Source organism: Drosophila busckii, chromosome 3R (assembly GCF_011750605.1).
Source record: "Drosophila busckii strain San Diego stock center, stock number 13000-0081.31 chromosome 3R, ASM1175060v1, whole genome shotgun sequence".
NCBI classification, from domain to species: domain Eukaryota; kingdom Metazoa; phylum Arthropoda; class Insecta; order Diptera; family Drosophilidae; genus Drosophila; species Drosophila busckii.
The window spans coordinates 5,394,350-5,415,278 of record NC_046607.1 but is presented as its reverse complement, the minus strand read 5'-3'; the positions used below and the strand labels follow the sequence as shown (position 1 = coordinate 5,415,278).

At 41.3% G+C, this 20,929-nt stretch overlaps 1 protein-coding gene across 3 annotated transcripts in view; it reads right to left on the bottom strand.

Annotated features, from left to right (window-relative positions):
• Positions 1 to 862: 862 nt before the first annotated feature.
• The window catches only part of LOC108601239 (homeotic protein ultrabithorax), a 65,177-nt gene continuing 45,110 nt past the window's right edge, over positions 863 to 20,929 (bottom strand). For all 3 annotated transcript variants that reach the window (XM_033294168.1, XM_033294170.1, XM_033294169.1), the window contains one exon: positions 863 to 1,245. In XM_033294168.1, coding sequence (XP_033150059.1) covers positions 941 to 1,245 — 305 coding nt within the window. In that variant the 3' untranslated portion in view covers positions 863 to 940. The remainder of the gene's footprint in view (positions 1,246 to 20,929) is intronic.

Sequence of the window (20,929 nt, the reverse complement as noted above, 5' to 3'; positions counted from 1 at the left end):
CTGCTTGTTGCTGTCAGATAATCTCATAAACGCTTTTCATTAAACTAAACATAATAAAATTAGGAATTAATTTAGTTTAAAAAACTTTAAAAATTACTTAAAGAAAACAGCTTCACGTTTGTTTTTTGTTCTTGTGTTTTTTTTTTGTTTGTTTTGTTCGCTTAGACGAGAAAATAAACAAAATTAATTTAAAATTAAACAAAGTTAACTAAAATTGCATTAGTTTTTGTTTTGTTTTAAGCACGAACTATACACATTGTTGTTTTTTATTATTATTAATTTTAGTTTGCTAAAATTTATGTTTTTTTTGTGTATTATATTTTTACTTTACTAACAAATTCTATTTATATTTAAGTTAAATTTTCAATAATTTTTATGTTGAATTAATTTAAACAAACATTCAACATTTTCGCATTTGAGTATTTTCCAAATAATTTATAAACATAGCCGTAAGCAACAAATTGTGTACAACATGAGAAACAAAAGCGTTGGATAGAGACAGAGAGAGAGAGAGAGAGAGAGAGAGAGAAAATTTAATGCATAAATCTTACGCAGGCAATTTATAATTTTTTGCAAACATTACGTTTAGGTAAATGAAAAATTTGTAAATCGTATTTTTCGTAATTTATATGCATATAGTATTTACGTATATTATGTTTGTTTGTTTGTTTTTTGTAACTACTACTTGTTTCATTTACTTAACGCTACCAATTTTATGATCGTATTTACGTATATTCGTTTCAAACAATTTGCAATTTGTTTGTTGAAATAATTCATTTATGTTACCATAATACAATATCAATAGTATTAGAATTAAACGTATTGTTATTGTTTAATGTTTAATTATCATTATTATGCAATTAAGTTAAGTAAATGGTTTATTTGTTACAATATTTTTTAATGCTGCACGCTAGGCTAAGCAAAAAGAAACTAATTCATTCTAATTCTGATCTAAGTGGCCGCCCTGGACCGCCGCCGCCGCGGCCGCTGCTGCCGCCGCCTTTTGCGCCTGCGCCTGCTTCTCCTGCTCGTTGAGCTCCTTGATCGCCTGGATTTCCTTTTTCAACTTCATGCGTCTGTTCTGGAACCAGATCTTGATCTGTCGCTCTGTCAAGCACAAGGCGTGCGCCATCTCGATTCGCCGCCGACGCGTCAGATAGTGATTCGTATGGAACTCCTTCTCCAACTCGAGCGTCTGGTAGCGGGTGTACGTCTGTCGGCCGCGTCTCCTCAGCCCGTTTGTGCCTGTTGCAACAGAGAGTAAATAAAATATATTTAATAAGCAATTATTCATATATAAAACTGACTGACAAAGCGAGTTCATTTGCCTGCGTTGCAACATTTCGTGGACATAAACATTTCAGCAGAGCTATTAAATTGAAAAATCATTTCGGCAAAGTCGCTTTGCTTGTCATAACATAAATATAAATTCAACTTTTGACGTAGGCAGCCAAACACACAAAAAACAAACGAAAATTGAATTTTTTATTAGCATTGGCAGTTTGCTGGCTAAGTTGTGTGTGGCAACAACTTTAACTGCTTGCAGTCGGCCGTGTGGCACATTAAATTGCAGTTATGCCATTGTAATGCCACTTTAATTGGACAGCAATACAAAGCTGAGGACAAACGCTTGCCGTTCGGGCCGCTCTCTGTCTGCCAGCAGCAGTGCTGTTAATCTCTGATTTTAAATATTTATGAAGTTTAATTTGCCTCAAGTGCAATAACTCAATTTTATGTGCACTCACACACTCGCACCTCAACTGCATTATGCACAAACACATGCCATACATGCAGCTCAAGAACAGAGAGAGGGAGAGAGAGAGGGGGAGTTGCTGATTTTATCAGCAAAGTCTCTCTCTCTGGCTCTTTACGCCATTGGACAATGTTAAGTAACTTTCACAGTTTATGCGCAGTTGAGGCTGTGGCAAAATGTTAAGTTAAACATTATGAGCATTTATTATGTTATAAATTTGGCCTAAAGGTATTAACAAATTTATGCCGACACGAAAGTCATAAAGTGAAAACGCATTTATCTTGCCAGCTCGCTCGCCTGACTGCATCAGCATATGAAGCTCGCTCGCTCGCTCGGTCGGTTATAGACAATGAAAATTTAATTTTTGCAACAAAGCGTATAAAAATAAATTGCAGTGTTTTTGCACCAATGAGAATTGACAAAAGTTTTGTTGTTGAAAATTTGGTTTATGTGGCAGCAGCCTCAACAGCTGGGGATTAGTTCTAGCCATTAGGCGCTTAATTGCTTGGGCTATTTACATAAGAATTAAATTGTTAAACGTTTTTATTTAAATGCCACATTTAGATTTATGTTATTTATGCTTAAATATTCGAAACATTTTTTTCCCCAAAACAATCGATAATTTGTTAAACATCGAGAGACTGCAACATTTACAATTCCAATTTCTCTTCATGCTCTGTTTTTAGAACGCATAAATAAATTTATTTAGCACTAAACCTGTTTGCTGCTTAACTTAAATCTCAGCGCCTCACTCGAGTCGTCTCAGTCGAGTCTCTCTCTCGCTCTAGCGCATGTCCTGCGACTTTGGCATACATCACGCTGAGGTTTTTGCGCAAAAGAAAAAAGTTTCATTTTATTTAGCAACCCAAGCTGGCTAAAGAGGCAGCAGTACGTGAGTTGCGCTCTACAATTTTCAATGGAATTTGTCACGCGCCTGCTGCCCCACCCACCCACAATACCCACCAACCAACCCTACTCCTATTTATACTTACATATATGCAAAAATAAACTTTGCAGCAAAGTTCGCTGCTGAATTTATATATATAGTATGTATTTTTTTCTTAGGTTCCTGTCAGCTTTGGCTTATTTCTGCTTTTATTTTATTTTACTTTATATACATATATATATATGTATTTTTTTTTTGTTAGCTACGCGCTGGCCAAGTTTCAAATTTATTATGCGAAAAAGTGCGAAATTCATTTTGCTTCGTCTCCTGCTGCGTCGCGCAATTTTCTTTGTAGACTTTTCCAAAGCATTTCAATTCGCGCGCGCTGCGCTGCGCTGCTTTTTACTTATTTTGTATATTTCCAAGTACATAATTTAAATGTTTGGAAGTTTCTACACACAATAAAACTTTGCATGGCAAGGCGTGAAAAATTCTTGTTAGTTTATTTAGACTGAAGAGCAGTTAGAATTTCAAGGTTCGGCTCTTGTCTTGTCTTGTCTATGCCGCCGCCTGCCTGCCTTCATTTTTATTTATTTTTAACAAAATAGCAGCTGCGCCCCCAAAGCGCAGTACGTGTTGTATTTTTTAACTTAAATTCCAGTGGGATTTAAAGTTTTGACAGTTTACGTGTTTGCCTTGGCGCACACACAACGAACTTTGCACCCGAAAACGGGAGACGCAACTCCAAGAAAAGGCAAAGCAGAGAAATGTGCTGTTGTCTCTTTCGCTTATGAGCAGTAGGGGCGTTGCCAATAAATCAGCAGTTGATGCTGCGACTCCATGTTGCATGCAGCAGCAGTGTGATCTATGCTATTTCTATATATAGACGGACATGCAACATGAGTGCGCATGTGTGTGCCACACTACTTAGTTTCCAAATACCAAATATCAAAATGGCCAAAGCGCCCTACGCTACTTTAATTTATTGTATAAAAATTGTCACGCACGCGTGTCACGCCACCAAATGTGGCATAGAGTTACTTTGAAATCAGACAACATGCTTCAAATTCAAGTGAAAAGGGTTTGGCTCTTATTTGTGGCTGCCACTCAAGGTCGCAAGTCGCTGAGGCGGAAATTGTTTTGGCCAAAAAGAAAATACAATCAATACAAAATCAATGAATTGCGTGTGTGTTGCTCTCTCTCTCTCTCTCTCTCGCCCACGCACGCATTTTATTTCACAATTTAATTAAATCTATGCTACGCTGCAGTCAAACTGAGTTAGCAAACTAATTTTCCGCACTGCCAATCGAGTAGCACTAAATCTGTCAATTAAATTGGCCGCAGGGAGTAACGAAAGTCTCAGCCTCAGCCTCGGCACGTGATTATGCCTAGTGCCGTGTCTAGTACTCGAGCCATTGTCTCTGTCTCTGGCTGTTTGCATATTGATGCTTGCGGTGGCAAATGCGCAATTGCAATCTTATAGATACAATTGTATCTCTGCCGCATGCGTGTGTGTGTGTGTGTGCGTGCGTTGCGGTTTGCAACACGTTTTGGGTGTGTGCACAGCTTGCAGCTTGCAATTCAAACTGCGCCTGCATTTTAATTGCCTCAGACAGAGCTAGAGGGAGTTGACACTTGCCTAATTGAGTTTGCAGCAAAGATTTGGGCCAAGAGATGCAGTTCAAATTGTGCAACTGATTGTTGATCCAAAATTGCTGCTGCCGCTGCTGCGATCAGCTGCACGCACGTACTAAGTTCAGTCATATATATTATATATATGTCTGTTGTTGCAGGGCGCTCAATGGCCGCGTTGCAAGAACTGGTTTGGCGGCAATTGCAGCTCACGCATGCGCAGGCCGAAAAAAAAAGATACAACAGACATTTTGCTCGTCATTAAAATAATTCATTGCTGAAGCTCAACAGGTAGCGAGTCCAAGCTCTTTGATCACTGATCATGTTGCCTGGCATTGCATTTAGTTTTGAGTTATGTTCAAAAACCTGTTCAAAAGTCTGAGCAAAGGGTTAAAGCTAATTAAGTGAGGCTGTAGCTGCTGCTAATCAAGACAAGTTTGACTGCTGCTTTATTTGAAATTTGGCCAGCATGTCACGGCAATTAAACTAACATTTAATGAATATATCACAAAGCGAAATTTATTGTCTACGCCTTACAATGAATGTGGCTGCCAGCTTTGAGATGTTAAATAGACGCGCCGCGCCGGCTTGAAGTGAAATGATTGACCCAGTGGCTAAAATGCGACGAAGCTGAACCAACCAAAAATAACGAAAAAGGCGCTGCGGGTTTATCTTAATAGCTCAATTAATGAGCGCTGCAAACGCCCCAAATGTATATAAAATAAAATGAATACATATAAAACAAAATGTGAACACGCAACACGCCATTTCCATATAGATACACATAGATAAAGATATGTATATATATATCTATATATGTGTGGAACGCCTTCTGCTGCTGTCGTGCCTTCATTTAAATAATCAACGACTCTATTTTAGCTCGATTCGTTTGAAGCAAACAACAGCTGGAGCTGTAGCAGCAACGACGATGCTGAGAGAATGAAGTTATTCAAGTTCGAGTCGTCGAAGAAGCTCTTAGGGCCATTTATAAATAAATAACTAAATGGCACAATGTCAAGCTGCTTCATATCTGGCGGCAGCATCTAGCAGCAGCTGCTGTTGCTGTTGCAGACAAGCGGAAGAAGTTGCTGCTGCTGCTGCTGCTGTCCAGCGACAGATTTTCAATTTCAGACTTCATTAGACAAAAACTAAAAACGCACAAAATTCGTTGACGTCACATGGGACGTCGACGGACGGCAATCGAAGAGACGAGAGTTATAGCAACGGAAATGTGCAACATTTCCGCCAACATTTCGATCAATAAAATTCTCAAAGCGAGCATCAAAGTCGCAAGTGTCAAGCATAAATTACAAAATGGGGAGCTAACAAAATGGCGGCTCGATTCACTGATAAGCGTTCAGCTGTGATTATTTACGAGCGGGTTGGGGTTGGGCCCTGCAGCAGCTGAGGCAATCTTTGAGATACATTGCGTATCTGTAGCTTTTTAATTGCATTCGAGTGCGCAATGCCCAGCGCTGATTTGACACGCCCACTCGCTTAACTGGCACTGCCACTGCCACTGCTGCTGCTGCTGCTGTGGCAGGTTTATATATTTTTTATAGCTTATCTTGGCTGTAGCATCGAATGCGTTTTTAATTGCTTTTGCCATTGCTGCTGCTGCTGCTGGCGTTTTAGCTTATCAGCTTGATATTTCTCATAATAAGCTCACCAAGTGCAACTTCATTAAGCTCGCATAAAAGTAAACAAGCCCAAAAGTGTCGGGAATTTCACACATAATTGGCACTTGAAGTTTTATTTTCATTTCCACACTCACACACACACACACACACACACACACACACAAACTAAACGACAAACTTATGGTCCAACTGCGTGGGTGACAAGGCTTCGAGTTCAGCGCAGCTGCTCCCAGGCAAAAGCCAAACACATTCTCTTTACTTTTTTTTTTTTTGCACTTATTTTCTTTTGTTTTTTTCTGCTGTACAGAAAGTGAAAGTTTGCAGCAACATTTCTTTTGCTAGCTCGCTCTCTCCTTCTCTCTATGCCCTTGCCTCATGTATTTTCTGGCTGCTAGAACGTGTGAAACTAACAGTTAATTTCCGTGGCTACAGTCGACGTTCATATTGCGATTTTTTTGCCATTCCCATTCCCATTCCCAGTCCTATTCCTATTCCTGTCTCGTCCATTTCGCCAAACCTGCTGCAGTCTCTACACTGCCCGCTGTATGTTTGTGCCTGTGTCTGTGTGTGTGCGAGAGTTTGTCGTTGGAAAGATTTATGCTCGAATTGCTTTTGCACAAAATCAACAAAACACACAGTGCAGTGTGGCAAACAGCAGAGCGCACAGTGACACAAAATGCATGCAGTAAAATATTTAAAACACACATTTCATTTAAAGAAACTGAGCCAAGCCTATAAACATATTAATTGCATGTAATATATAATAATAATATCGAATATGAAAGAATAATTTAAATATTTATATAAGCCTCAATAGCTAGTAAGTCATTAAATAATTCGTGTTGCTCTAAAATTTAAATAACATTTAAACAATATTTTTTTTTTTAATTTACAAAGCATTTCTTCAAGCTTAATTTATTTCATTGCAAAATAAATTCTTTAAAATTACATCTAAGCATTAAATACTAATTTCTAAAATTTCTATCTTTAAATATAAATTATTTTTATTATATTCCAAAAATAATTTAATTGTTTAGTAATTCTAATCGAAATTTAACAGCTGTGCTTTATATAGATATTTTCTATAGAGCTATGCTCGTTATTTGGCACCACTGTGCACTGCAGTTTGCTCGCACTTGTGTCATTCTGTAACGTGTTTCGTAATCAATAACATTTTCGCAAGTGAATTACTTGCTATTGTTTCTATTGCCTGCACCACAGCAACAACAGCAGCAACAGCAGCAACAGCAACATTGACAACCCTCTGGCTCAGCTGAGCTCAACAATTTACTGGAGGCCTGACAATGGAGCTGAGCTGGCAATAAGTGGCAAAGTTCAAATTTTCATTCGTTAGAGCTCCCAGTCTGCCCCCCCAGGACTACGTTTTATAGATTTATGATGGTTTATAATGAACTTGTAAAGTAATTATGCGCTGCGACGCGTACGCCCAACCAGCCCAGCCCCACCCACAAGCAAACTGAGCGTAGCAGACATAACTCTCCTTGGTTGCCAGCCAACCCTTTTCAAAAAATGGTTGTCGTCTTTTTCGCGCGTGAGCATGTGAGATTTTTACTACGCAGCCACCCACCTCAGCCTCAGCCCAGCTGCGTCTTTAGGGCAACGCTTTACGCTTGTAATTACACGCTTCATTGTTGGCCTTTTGGCACGGCAGGAGCAGGAGCTGGAGCTGGAGCAGTGCTCTAGCTACAATTTCATGTTGTTTCATCGCCTCACTTTGGTGTCGTATATCTCGCTTCTAATTGGGTTTCGTTGTGCGCGTTCAGCGCGCTAATGTCAACCTTGTTGTCTTGCCCAGTCTCAGTCTCAGTAGCAGTCCCAGCTCCAGCTCCAGCTCCAGTCGCTGTCCCACAGCGAGTGCCAGTCTCGAGATTCACTTAGTCCACATGCACATGCAAAAACAAAACCAACTTCAAAAAAGGCAACAAGCCAAGTCGTTGCCCACCCACCTACCCACCCACCTAGCTAGTGTCATTAAATGTGTGTTGGGTGTTTTGGGTGGTGGTTGGGGGCGGTTCGTATGCTGCTTGAGCATAAAGGAAACGGAAACGTTAAGCTTCGTCGCTTCTTGGGCAGCCAACAGTCTCCAAGCTTTGGCATGCGCTCTCGCTCGCACTCGCACTCACACGCTTGTGTGGCAAGAAGCTGGCTGCCGCCTTGTTGAATTATGTTGCATGCTTTTAGGTGATTTAAGCCACGTATGCAACCAGCAGCAGCAGCAGCAGCAACGTCTGCAACGTCTTTTGCTTTATGTTTTGTTTAACTAATATTTTGCAAAATCTTGCCAGCAAATTATGAACTGACTGCCTCACTGGGACCAGCAACCCACCCCCACCCACCACCACCTCACTTCGATTGTCTGCCTGTCTGCAGCTCTCTTGGCCAAAAGTTATCTTTATTTTGCTGCTTGCCAATTTCACACTCTGCCAAGCGCCATAACTTGCAGTCAATAGCTGAAGGGGTCAACACACACACACACACACAGATACACACACACAGTTAGAGAGACTCACCGAATTGTATTCAAAAGCGCTTGCTAAATTATGAGGCACGCTTATTAACTTGAGCCTATGGCAGCTGCTCGAGCATAAATCAGTGCCTGGCAAGCAGTTGGCGACAGTTTAGTTTGAAGACTCTTTGCACATATTAAAAAAGTCCCTACAACGTTTTGCATAAAAAATAAAGTATACGCAGTGTCTGCCACTGTGTGTTTGTGTGTGACATCATATCGTATATTGTCGCATGAATTTACGTGACCATATGTTGTCGCTGGAGCACATAAATTCCAGACTGGGCGACGGCCTCTCAAGTGCCAGCCAGAGCAGTCAACACAACGCCACCCAAGCCTCCCCCCCCCCCCCCCCCAAGGCGCAACCCTTCCGTTATATCTTTCCTTCCTTTTTTCGCAGCAAACACAAAATTTCATTGAATTTAATTTGAAATTGGCGACAGCTGGGCAACCAATACGCGAGCTCGCTCACTTATGTGCCGCATGTGTTTATCTTCAGCTAGTTTATCATGCAACTGAAGCCATTAGCTACATATATATCGGTATATGAATATTTAAAATTGCAGGCGCCAGCGGCGGCTAATGAAGCTACGCGAAATTCGTTTTTAATTGCAACGCCAAAATCCCGAAGATGGCGCACACAGAAAAAATTTGCTTTTAATTGCTGCCCCACAACAACAGCAGCAACATCAAGTCGTTGCTAATGTATAGCTGCGGCTCTGGTTATGGGTCTGGGCTGCAATTGAGACTGAGACTGAGTACTGGGGGCCGCGTTGGCTTCGACGGCAGCAGCAGCCAATTAAAGGCATGACATAAATCCAGATGTGACTTGTATTGGGTGTTTCCGCCTGCGGCCCACATAGCGCCGAAAACAAAAAATTGTTCAAGATTGTTGCAAGCAACAGCAACAACAACTCGAAGAGTGGAGAAAAACTTTTTTGCAGGCAACAACAGACAATCCAAACAGCCAACCAAGCGGGACTCGCTCGCTCGCTCGCTTTTCATGCTCACGCCCGTCGTTTCATTTTACAATGTTTTGCAGGTTTATTTTTATATTTTTTTTCCACCCATTTTTTCTTTATTTTTTTCTACTATTTTTTTGCGCTTTGTATTATTGCATTGTACGAGTATTTTTCTACTTGAGTTGGCAGCGAACGCCGCCTGCCCAGCCTAGAGTTACAATTGTTGTTGTTGCTGTTGTTGTTGTTGTTGTTGCTGGTGGCAACATGCACTTCACTTCACTTCACTTCAGTTCACTTGCTGTGGCAATGGTAAAAAGAAACCGCAGCTTATGTTTGCCTCCCACTCAGTTCAGTGCTTTGTACCGTTCGAGCGCCCAAAACTGTCAGACATTTGCCTTGGATGCTCTCTAGAGAGTGGAGGGAGACGTGAGGGGGTTGGGCTATTAAAATTCTTTGCCAGCCCAAGTCGCCAGTACGAATCCAAGTCCAAAGTTAACTAATTTATGTCGGACGACTTGGAATTAATGAATAAATGGTGGGGGGCATTGCTTAGACGAATGGCCGAGGCCGCTGCCTAACAAATATGTAAATTACTTCAGCTAAAACAAAAAACAACAAGCAGCTGAAATTGTTTATACAAAAATGCCGCACGCAATCTTAAGAGGGCAATGCAAACTTTTCTATGAACTGCCAACTTTATTCTTAACTTGCCTATACACAACTTTAAACTGTAGCAGGAGTTGCAACATTAGCGAGCTTATAATAATGACAAAGACTCAAGAGCAGCATAAAAATAATTCTCAAGCACTTGGAAGCTTATAAAAATTATAAGACAAGCTGCTTTAAGCCAAAGATGCTGGCAGCAGCAGATGAAACCAATAAAATTAATAATCATAATTAATATGATTTTCTCTTATCGATGCGAGGCGAGGCTGAGAATTTGCCAAGGGGAGTGGGAAAATTATTGTGCCCGCATTTATTGCCTGCCCCATGACAAAAGTTTGGCAATTAAATTGGTTCAACACATGATGACAATGGGCAAAACTGCAGGCAACTGAGTTGGGGGCAGCCAACATGAAAGATAAGTGGCATAGAAGATGCCGCCGCTGCTGCTGCTGCTGCCTGCCACTGCTTGTGGCATTATCTCTGCGCAAACAGACTTGACAACGAGGCACAAATAATAAATCGCATAAAATATAATTATGAAATTTGTAGCTTGTTTGTGCAGCAGCCACTGAGTGGGGCATGTTGCCTGCTGCTGCTGCTGCTGCGGCATGTGGCGGGGGCAGCAAGTTAATACGCGCTTGTAATTAACTTGTGATTTATTGTTGCAAGTTTGTAGCTTGCGCTTCATTGGCGCATTCTTTGCCTTTTTTTCTGGCTCTTGTCGCCGCAGTTTTCTTCCATTTTTTTTTGTAAACTTTCTCTACGCACGCTGCTTTATTCGCCGCCCAGCGAAAATGTCTTAAAAGTAAAGCTAATTTATAAGTAGAGAACCACCCACCCAGGCACCACCCACCTTTAATATTAAATGTTACACCAGGGACACATTTCGATGAAATATTTCGTAAAAAGTGTCTACGAGCGCAGAAATTTTCAGAGAGAGAGACTGAGCCGACTCCTATTCCTAGCTACAGGCTTCACCTTTTTTTGCTGGCCAATGTCTTGGACCTGAACCTGTGCCCCCGGCTCGAGTGGCAGGCAAAACTTTCTCTTCCAGCTCACGCACGTGGCAGATGCGGCAGCAACAACAAAACGAACGAACGAAGGAGCGAACTCCTTAGCTAAGAAAGATGCTGGCTGGCGCTTTGTTTTTGTTGCTCTGTTTGTTGTGTGGGCGCGCCTGCTTGTTGTTTTGTCAAGACAGCGCTGCCTCGAAAGGGGGTTGGGGGTTGCGGCGGCGCAGCGAAGAATTATTACCGACCAAATAAGCGATATTTCTCGAGGGATGAATGTGCTTTGGTGCGTGTTTTATTTTATTTCGTTGAGTTACAACCCGACAGGCTAAGGCTTTGCCTAGAGGGTTGTGTTCGGGGGTTGGAGGTTGTATCTTGGTACGCATGGCTGCCACAGCAGCAGCAGCAGCAGCAGCAAACAGGAGGCGCCTCACGCGCCCACGTACTGGGGAAATGTCGAATGCGAAATTAAGAAAACATGGCAGTAAAATTGGGTAATAAATCATGGAGCAGGAGCGGGAGTAGCAACTCGAACTGCGAGTACAAACAGTGCACAGTTGGAATTTGTTGCCAGTACAAATTATATAGATTTTGCGACATTTTCTGCTAAATTTACTGCCAAGCAACTGCAACATAATAATGTTAAGCAATTAGCCAAGCAGCAGCAGCGACGAAATTGGCAGCAGTTTAATATTAACTTAAGTTACTCTATGAATTCAATAGCTGAGCTTGGGCTAACTGTTGCATCCTTTTGTTCAGTGCTAACTCGTACATATCTCAGCTCTGCATGTGTGTGATTAAAATGGCGTTATGAATGCATAATAATACCAAAGTTATGAGTGAGAGCAGCAAAAAAAAAGAGGCAACGTCCCAGTCGCTGGCCTGGCTCTGGCTCTGAGTAAGTGCGCCCTGAACTTTGATGCCCGCCACATTCTATTCGCATTTTGAGCTTGGAGTGCACACAGTATGAGCTTGTACCTATGCCCATATATCTGACCAGCGCCAACAGGCCGACTCCTTTTTTTGTTATAGCCAAACGAAGCTCAAAAGCCGTAAAGCCAGCAAAGCGGCTGAAGCGGGCGGCGGGCGGCGGGCGAGGCGAAGCTGGCAAAGACTGCCGCCGTTGCCGCTGGAAGATTTATGCAGTTCATATTCACATTTTCCAAAAGCCGCATACCAGGCGCAGCAACACACTTACACACACAAACACAGACTAAACGTGCCTAAATGTGTATGTGTGTGTGTGTGTGTGGCAGTCACATTTGTTGAAGCTTTTTTGGCTGCACAATGTGCGCTGAGCATTGCAATTTGAAGCTGTAGCTGTAGCTGTTGTTGCTGTAGTTGCATGCAACATACATAAATGTTGCTGCCACATAACAGTGGTGCAAAATGCGCTAGCAAAGACACATATAAATAAAATTGGAGCTGCTTTTATTTCGACTTTAACTACATTAATTCAAAATTGTTTGCCAGCAATTTTAGTCATTGGCATTTTTGCTTTATTTGGCACCACTGTGCTTGAGCCGCCCTATGCGCACATTCTACCAAACAAGTGTTGCCAGCAGCGACTCATGTATGTATGTATGGCTAGTAGGGGGGTTGGGTGGCGGGGGGGGCCCTTGGCTGCCAAGCGTTTGGTACACACTGCATATTAAGTTATTGTATATTAGGTGTTAAATCAGATAAATTTTCGCATAATACCGCATACAGCACTCGGATTTTCAAAGATTAACGTGGCGCACACAGTTGTTGCTCACTTGCTGTTGTTGTTGTTGTATCTGTGTGTGTGTGTGTGTGTGTGTGTGTGAGTTGAGCTGGTGCTTTGGTCATGGCTGCAGCATTTTCGAAGCTGTTTTAATCATTTGAATGCTGCACATTGTTTTCACACAAAACTGCCGCCGCTCGTTGCTGCTGCTGCTGCTGCTGCAACATTTTGCCATTGATTGTAGGCCCTAAACATTGTTTCACATTATTTGTGTCTGTGTGCGTGTGTGTTGCATGCGTGTCTGCTGATAAACATTATTGAACTTGATTTTGCATAGGCTGGTGCTGGCGTCGCTTTCGCTTTGATCATACGCCCCACATGCAATCACAATCGACTGAAAATTGCAAAAGCCAAATTGCATTGTTAACAGATTATTAAAATGAAAATAAATTGATGCAAATTTATAATTGCAACGGCAGCAACAGCAGCAAAATCAAAGTGCATAAAATTTGTCTGCGCTTGCTTCATTAAGGCGAAAAAAAAAATAATTTAATTGCTGTTGCTGCTGTTGTTTAAAAATAAATTTCACTGTTATTAAACAAAAGCTATTGTGTTTTATGAAAAGCGCATAAATAAAATGGTAAAAAGGCGACGCAGCATTCGCTTAAATTTATTATGACAAGTTGCTTTGGCACTTTTATCTCTTGCCACACACACAACAACAACAACAGCAACAAAAACCAAAGCATATATATAATGCTATTATATATGTATATGCTGAAATGAAAAATATGAGCGACACTATGAACAAAACTAAATAATAACAGCTAAAGTAAATTGACGCTTCAACAACACTCGACGGCTCATTGGTGAAAAACATTGTTGAACTTTAACAATTAACAATTAAGCAATAAGCTGAAAATGTAAAATTTGCAGTAATGCAAGCTATAATTTTTTAGTGTTGGTGTATTGTTAAAATCAACAACAAAATCAACAATTGCTGCACACAATACTGAACAGAATTAATCCAGAATTTATTGCCAATTTTAAACTTGAGCTGCGCTAAAGTTTAACTATCAAATTGCAGCTGTTTAACCTTAACACTTGACGTCTCATTGGTGAAAAACATTGTTGAGATTTAACAATTAACAATAAAACAATTAAACTGAAATTGGAAACTTGCCGTTGGTGTTTTAGAAGTAGATTACCTAGTAAATTATAGCGCTTCAACAACACTCGACGGCTGATTGGTGAAAAACATTGTTGAACTTTAACAATTAGCAAATAAACAATAATCTGAAATTTGAAACTCGCAGCTATAATTTTTTAGTGTTGTTGTTTTAAAATTAGCTTCAACACTCTTCGGCTCATTGGTGTAAAACAAATTTAACAATTAACAATTAAACAATAATTGTAAATTTGAAACTTGCAGCCATAATTTTTTAGTGTTGGTGTTTTAGTGTTGGTGTACTTTTCATTGTTGAAATTAACAACAATACTGAAGAGAATTTATTGCCAATTTTAAACTTGAACTGCGCTAGAGTTTAACTTGCAATTTGCAGCTGCTTAACCCTCCATAGACTCGAGTCCCACTACAGACTGCAGTCGGTTGTAAAATTGCAATCGTAACTCATAGCGGCTGAGTATGTGTTAAGTTGGGCTGGGCCCCAACAACTCGTCGTGCCATATAAATCTGCAGCTTAGCCACATAAATAAGACAAAGACGCACCAGGCCAGGCACAGTTATGTTTATGTGAATTGCTGCAATGCAAATTGCAAAATAATTGAAGCACATAATTAATTTTATTTATAAACTGTTGTTCAAGCAATTAAGCAGAGAGTCGATGCTCTGGCCCAGAGGGTTACACTCTGGACTGTGACTGGTCAGCAGGTTGCTTTGTTTTGGCCAAGTGGCTGTTGCTGCTTTTCGAAATTGCCCGTTGAGTAAAACGATTACCCGCCGGCTAGGCCTGCTTTAGTTAGTGCCTCTCTCTCGTTCGTATGTGTTGGAACAACTATTATTAAGCGTGTTCAGTTGTTGTTGTTGTTTTAGTTGTTGCGGCCATTGTTGAAAAATTATTATTCGCATGGCCAGAATGAATTGAGCAAAGCTGAGACGAGTGCCGACGCGGCCGTCAGTGGCATGCAACATGTTTAGTTTATTCATAAACGCACACACACAGACACACGTTGTTGGGTGTTAGTGCGTTGTATGTGTCGGCATATTCCAAAGTATTCGCTGGCTTGGGCACCAAATTGCCCAGTTATTAACTAAATTGATTTTAAGTACATTTTCAAATTATTTACTTCTAAATGTTTTGTTGCTCGTATTTTTTTTTGTTGTTGTTGTTGCAACGACAAGAAACGGAACTACAGCTGCACTCAAAGCATAAAAATTGATTGTTAACAACGCAAGCAATTTGCTGCTGATATCCATTAAGATATGCTCAAAATGTTTGTAGGCCATAATTAATTTTTAAACTTAATTTGAGCTTGTCATACATAAAATGAAACAAATGCTTTATAAACTTAAATAGCTTAAAAATAAAATAAATATTTAAATGTTTGTCGTTTTGTATGTTAATTTGAGCATTGAATAGTTTAAGCTTTCTAAATAAACGAAGCGCACAATTAATCTATAAATACTTTATGCATAAAATAAATATTTAAATGCTGCTTAATTGAGCTGCTTAAAAATAAAAGCGCCTAAAATAGCTGTAAAGAGTTGATTGACTGAATTTATAAATAAATAAAAGTCAAGCTAAAGTTTAGCAACAATAACCACAAATATTTAAATGTTTGTCTTCTTGCCTGTGTCATGTGCACTTAGCTTTGTTGCATGCAACGTCATCTGCACATGCAGATTATACACATCAAGCTCGACATAAATGAAGTTTTCTATTAACTGACGTTAAATTTAATTTAATTTAAAACTAACAACACTTGGCGTGGCCAAATGAGTGCAACGCATGCAAAATGTAAACAGCGCAGCGAGCACAACAAACAAAATTGCTAAATGATAATCAGCGAACCAAAGTCCAGCGGCAGCTGCTGCAGACACTTGCAGCGCATGTTGCTGCTGTTGTTGTTGCTGTTGCTGTTGTTGCTTTCAATGTGTATGAGAATGCTTCATAAACAGTGCAATTAAACTAATGACTGTGCTTTGGTTCAAGCACGTTGATCACGGGCATTCAGCCACCTTGCCAGCCAGGCCAACCAGCCATTGGGCCAAAGCCCACACACGAAGTCGCTAAACCGGCACCGGTTGTTGCTTGTTGTTGATGGCTTCAACTACGCGGCAAGAGCTGCCGCTGCGCATATGATTAACCTGAGCTAAAGCCAACAAAGCTGCTTGGGCTACTCTCTGCACTTTGTGGCCTAAAGTGGCCAACTGATGAAATGTGCGCGATTGTCTAATGGGTCGCCAAATGGGTTGGAGCTGCAACTGGATGAGCTGCAACTAACTGATGTATTGCTCTTAGCCCGGCTACGAATTCTGCGTTCTTGCTGCTCTGTTTAGACTTTTTGCCATGTTTATAGCGATTGCTGCTCAACCGGTTTTGGGTTTATCTTAAAAACTCGACTGCCAAGCAGGTAAAGCCAAACAACAGCAGCCGGTTCCTACTGTGCGTCTGTATATATGTGTGTGTGTGGTGGTGGCTTTAATGGCTTCCGCCAGCGGATCATAGGAGTGAAATAAATGGCCAGACGGAACCAATAAACGTCGCGCGTTGCGTTGTGCGTTCATCGCTTGCTCGACCAAAATGAGTTAAGAACTGTGGACAGTTTTTGCAGTCGTTGACTCATTGCGATTTATAGCCAAGTTGCTTGGCCAGGCCAACGTTAAACGCAAACGCCCACGGTCTAAAAAATGAACAAAAATTCCGCTGCCTCGCCATTTACTACTAATAATACATTTTGCATTTTAATAATATTCAGTCTGACTATATAGTTGGGGCCATATAGCAATGCGCTTTTATATATAAAAATTGCCTAGACACACTCATCAATCAGTCGGAGCTCTAAGGAATTGACCTGAACTTGCAGTTGCTGTCGCAGTCGCTGCTGCCGCTGCTGCTGCTGCTGCTTCGGGGTGAATGTGAAGGTGAAACGTTGGTCAAGACTTGGCGCAGTCCGGTTCGGTTGAATAATAAAAGTAATTGCGAGTTTACCCTTTAGGGTTAGCGACTGCAGCAAATTGCAAGTTGAATGCTATGCACTTTTCTATAAGCTGAAAAATTGCTATAATTTGCTGAAGATTGCATTTTATCCATAACCCATAACGCTGACCTAACCCTCTCTCCCCAACATCCACAAGCCAGCAATTTATTTTAGCTATCAATATAGCGAGACTCGACTATTTATTATAGACATGACGAATTGCCTTTTGTACTCTGCACTGATTAGTTTATAACTTATAATTTCATAAAAACTCATTAATAAATGCAAACTACAAAACGTGCTGCGGATTTGGGTTAGCCTAACCCACAAGCTAGCACAGCTAGCAAATATTTGCAGGAAACCATGAGCCCCTTAATTAGTGTAAAGAAGCCCTAAGCTCACACACCGAGTGGCTGGGAACTCATAAAGCGCCAGCAAGGAAGCAATTTATCAAAGTTTTGTTGCTTAATTGTCGTCGCCTGTGCTGTGTGTGTGCAGTGAAAGTTTTGCCCACACAGTGAGAGTGGGCGGCAAGGACAGGGCGTGTGTTAAAGGACATTTTTTATTAGATGAAGCGATGTGTTTGTGTTTGTGTGTGTGTGCTGCAGTTTTCAAGATATTTTCCACATCATAAATACACACAGGCAAGTAAGCAAACCCAATGAGTGTGAGAGGGGGTGGGGGGGAGTAGTCAGTGTGTAAACACAGAAGCTTCTGTGTGCCGTCACATTTATAACAATTTAAAATTGCACGAGGCAACAAAAAAATGGCAATAAAATCCCACAGACAAACGAAATTACGTGACCAATGTGTTTTATTACGATTTTATTGCAAAGAAGTCAGCCGAGCAGCAGCAGCAGCAGCAGCCGCAAAGTGGCAGCAAGCGCTGGAGCTGGAGCTGGAGCTAGAGTTGGAGTCAGGGGTAGGTAGTGGCGCAACCGCAAATATAAATGCGTCTGGGTAGCGCTTTATTATTTATCTTTTGGCTGAAATCGGCACAGCAGCCAAGCCAAGGCGTTGGCAACGAGGGTTGCAACGTGGGTTCTAGACTGGCCCTTTTATTTATGCCCATTTTCTTTGCATTTCTCACGTGTCAGGTTAATGCGAAATTTATGTGCAAATGTCAAGCAACCACCCAACCCACCCAACCACTTTCAACTTCAGGTATCATCCATACAAAGAACTGTGTCAAACAAGTGATTTAACCACCAATGCAATGGCTTCACCCCTTTGAAGGCAGCCGCCCTTAAATACGCTCAAATGGCCAACAAAGTGCTGACCAAATTGGCCAGAGCGAGAGCGAGAGCGAGCGAGTGCCAACAATGGGGTGTCTCTTGTTGATATTAGTCTATTGAAATTATATTTAGCTTGTTGTCAACATTTTATTAAGTAATTTGCATAAATTTTCACAGCATATGGACGGCTCAGGGTGTGACAGTTTATGGGCTGTAATCAAATTTATGCTTCAGTCAACACTTAGCAGGCATTTTCAGTTATAAAATTATATAAATAAAGCTTGGCTTGTGCTTTATATTGGCAGCAGTGCCAAGAAGTTCGAAATTTGTGACTCAGTCACTTCTTCAATAGTTGAACTGCGCCAATAAAAATAATAAATTAATGCGGCAATTTGTTGTACTTTTTGCGCTTCTTTTTTTTATATGTATGGCGGATATATAAAATTGAATTATTGCATGCAATTTAAAAAGCAACAAAAGCTAAAAGCCGAGCGCTAAGCCAGTCGCAGTTAAAAGCCAAAGCACAAAATTTGTCAAAATAATGGCGTCATTCTGCAGTTGCCCAGTCGGCCAACCAAGTGGGCGAGTGTGGGCGGCCAAGGCGAGCCGACAAAGCTGCCATACGGCACCAAGGATCCGCCAGGACCAGGCCAGACAGCCAGACAGCCAGACAGACAAATACAAATACAAATACAAACATGAAAGCTGCTGGCGACGCTATGGTTTATCCTTTATCCTTATGCTTTTTTGCACATTATTTGCTTTTGCAATTCAAAGCGATTAAGTGCGGCGACGGCGACGGCGGCCAAAAGGGAAAGCCAACTCAACTCAACTCGGGGGTCATTAAGGACAACATAAAACATGTTTTTGTTGCAAATGGCAATAAGTATGTGCATTGCTGTATCTCTCTCTCTAAGTATATAAAATTATTGCATGCCTAATGGCAAAGCCCAGAGTCCAATAACTCAATTGAACCCTTGCCACAGCCTCGGACTGAGCGTCCCACTGTCCATTGGCCATTAGCACAAGCAGTTGCAGCCGCAGCCAAAAAAGCAAAAAAAAAAAAAAGAAAAAGCGTAAGCCCATTTAATAGAGCAATTATGACCAGTTGAAAGACGAGCGTAGCAGGCGCTGCTGTAAGCCAAAGTCAAGCGTCGCCGCGTCGCATATTTCAAAGTGTTGGGCCCGTAACTAATTAAGCAATTAATTCTCGAGCGAGCGAGAGAAAGGCGCGCACACCAACACACACACATACGCACATTTTAAATGAGCAGCAAGTTCAACAAACTGCGCGCGCGTCTGCCGAACCAAAAATTTACAAGCGGCTGCTGCTGTGAAATTATTTATGCTCCCCTTTGAGCTCAATCCTTTGCGTGCGCCACCAAGTATGCAACAATATTTTGCTGTTGCGACTCGCTTAGGCTTTGGCTCACTGTCATAAAATATGTTAAACGCCCGAATTGCTGCAGGGTGTGAAAACTTGAATCAAAAACCAAAAAGGCAACGAGCGAGCGAGCGCGCTGAATATTTATGATGCGATTAACAGAACTGTTGGTCGCCTCTTGTTGCTGCTGTTGTTGTTGTTGTGCAGGTTGCAAGCAGCAACAGTCGAGCCACATAACTAAAATGGCAAACACTCGAGCCTGAGCAGGCAAAAAGGCTGCCAATTAAGCTGGCAGTGTGCCGCATGAATATGTAAATAAAAGCAGCTAATAAGTGGGTGTTTAATAACCGGATGGCCCCCAAAATGTACCCAAGAAAGTGCGAACGAGAGAGAGAGAGAGAGAGAGAGCGGCGCACTTTGTCAACTGACAAAGGTAGCAAATCTGTAGCCAAGTGGGGTGGCTAACAAAAAAAAAAGAAATGAAAATAAATAAAAGGTAGCATGTTTAATTTGCGTGGCATTTGCAGCTGCCTGCGGCAAAAAGATAACGAAAAATAAAACGTTTGTCGGCATGAGTACAGAAAAAAGGCAGCGCATATAATAAATGCTGGCAGCAGTGTTTTGTAGCGCAGTGTAAACTAATTAAACGACTGTGCGACTCGTACATTTGTTTAAATGCTGCCGCAGGCCATTAAAATTATGATTAAAATTTAATTTAGCGCAAATAATCAGCTTGACTGGCTTTGATTAACTACGCAACAGCAATAAAAGCAAAAAACAATAACAATGCATATTCCATGCTACATGAAATGCATTAAAATTCAATTAAAATTGAAAAATCAGCAGCGTATGCGGCGGCGGCAATAAAATCTAACAATAATGGTTGCGCCATCTAGCGGCATAAAGTAGACGCTCGCTCGCCTTTTGTATGACCCACAGGCTGCTGCTGCTGTGAAAATGCATTTCATTCATTCATTAAACGCAGACAATTAAGTGCCGGGAATTTTCGTAGCAACATAAATTTGCCCCAACCCCCAACTCAACAGTGCGAACTCCAATCCTTTCGGGGGGTAGCAACTGCCTGCAAATTGTCAGGTCAGCTGAAAAATCTACATGTGTGTACGTTGACCAAACAACTATTAAACTACACACACTAGAGCGTGTGAGTGTGAGTGTGAGCAGGACATCAACAACGTTTTGTGAAAATTTTAGGAAAATTTTCAATTTACTTCGTTTCGTGCTTGCCTGACAGCCATTTTGCAATGGTCGCGAGTGTGTTATGGCCGAAAACCCGCCCCCAAAACAAAAACTAGTGCGGTGCCTACTAAATGGTTTATAAGGGTAGTAAAGCTGACAGGCGGTTAATTG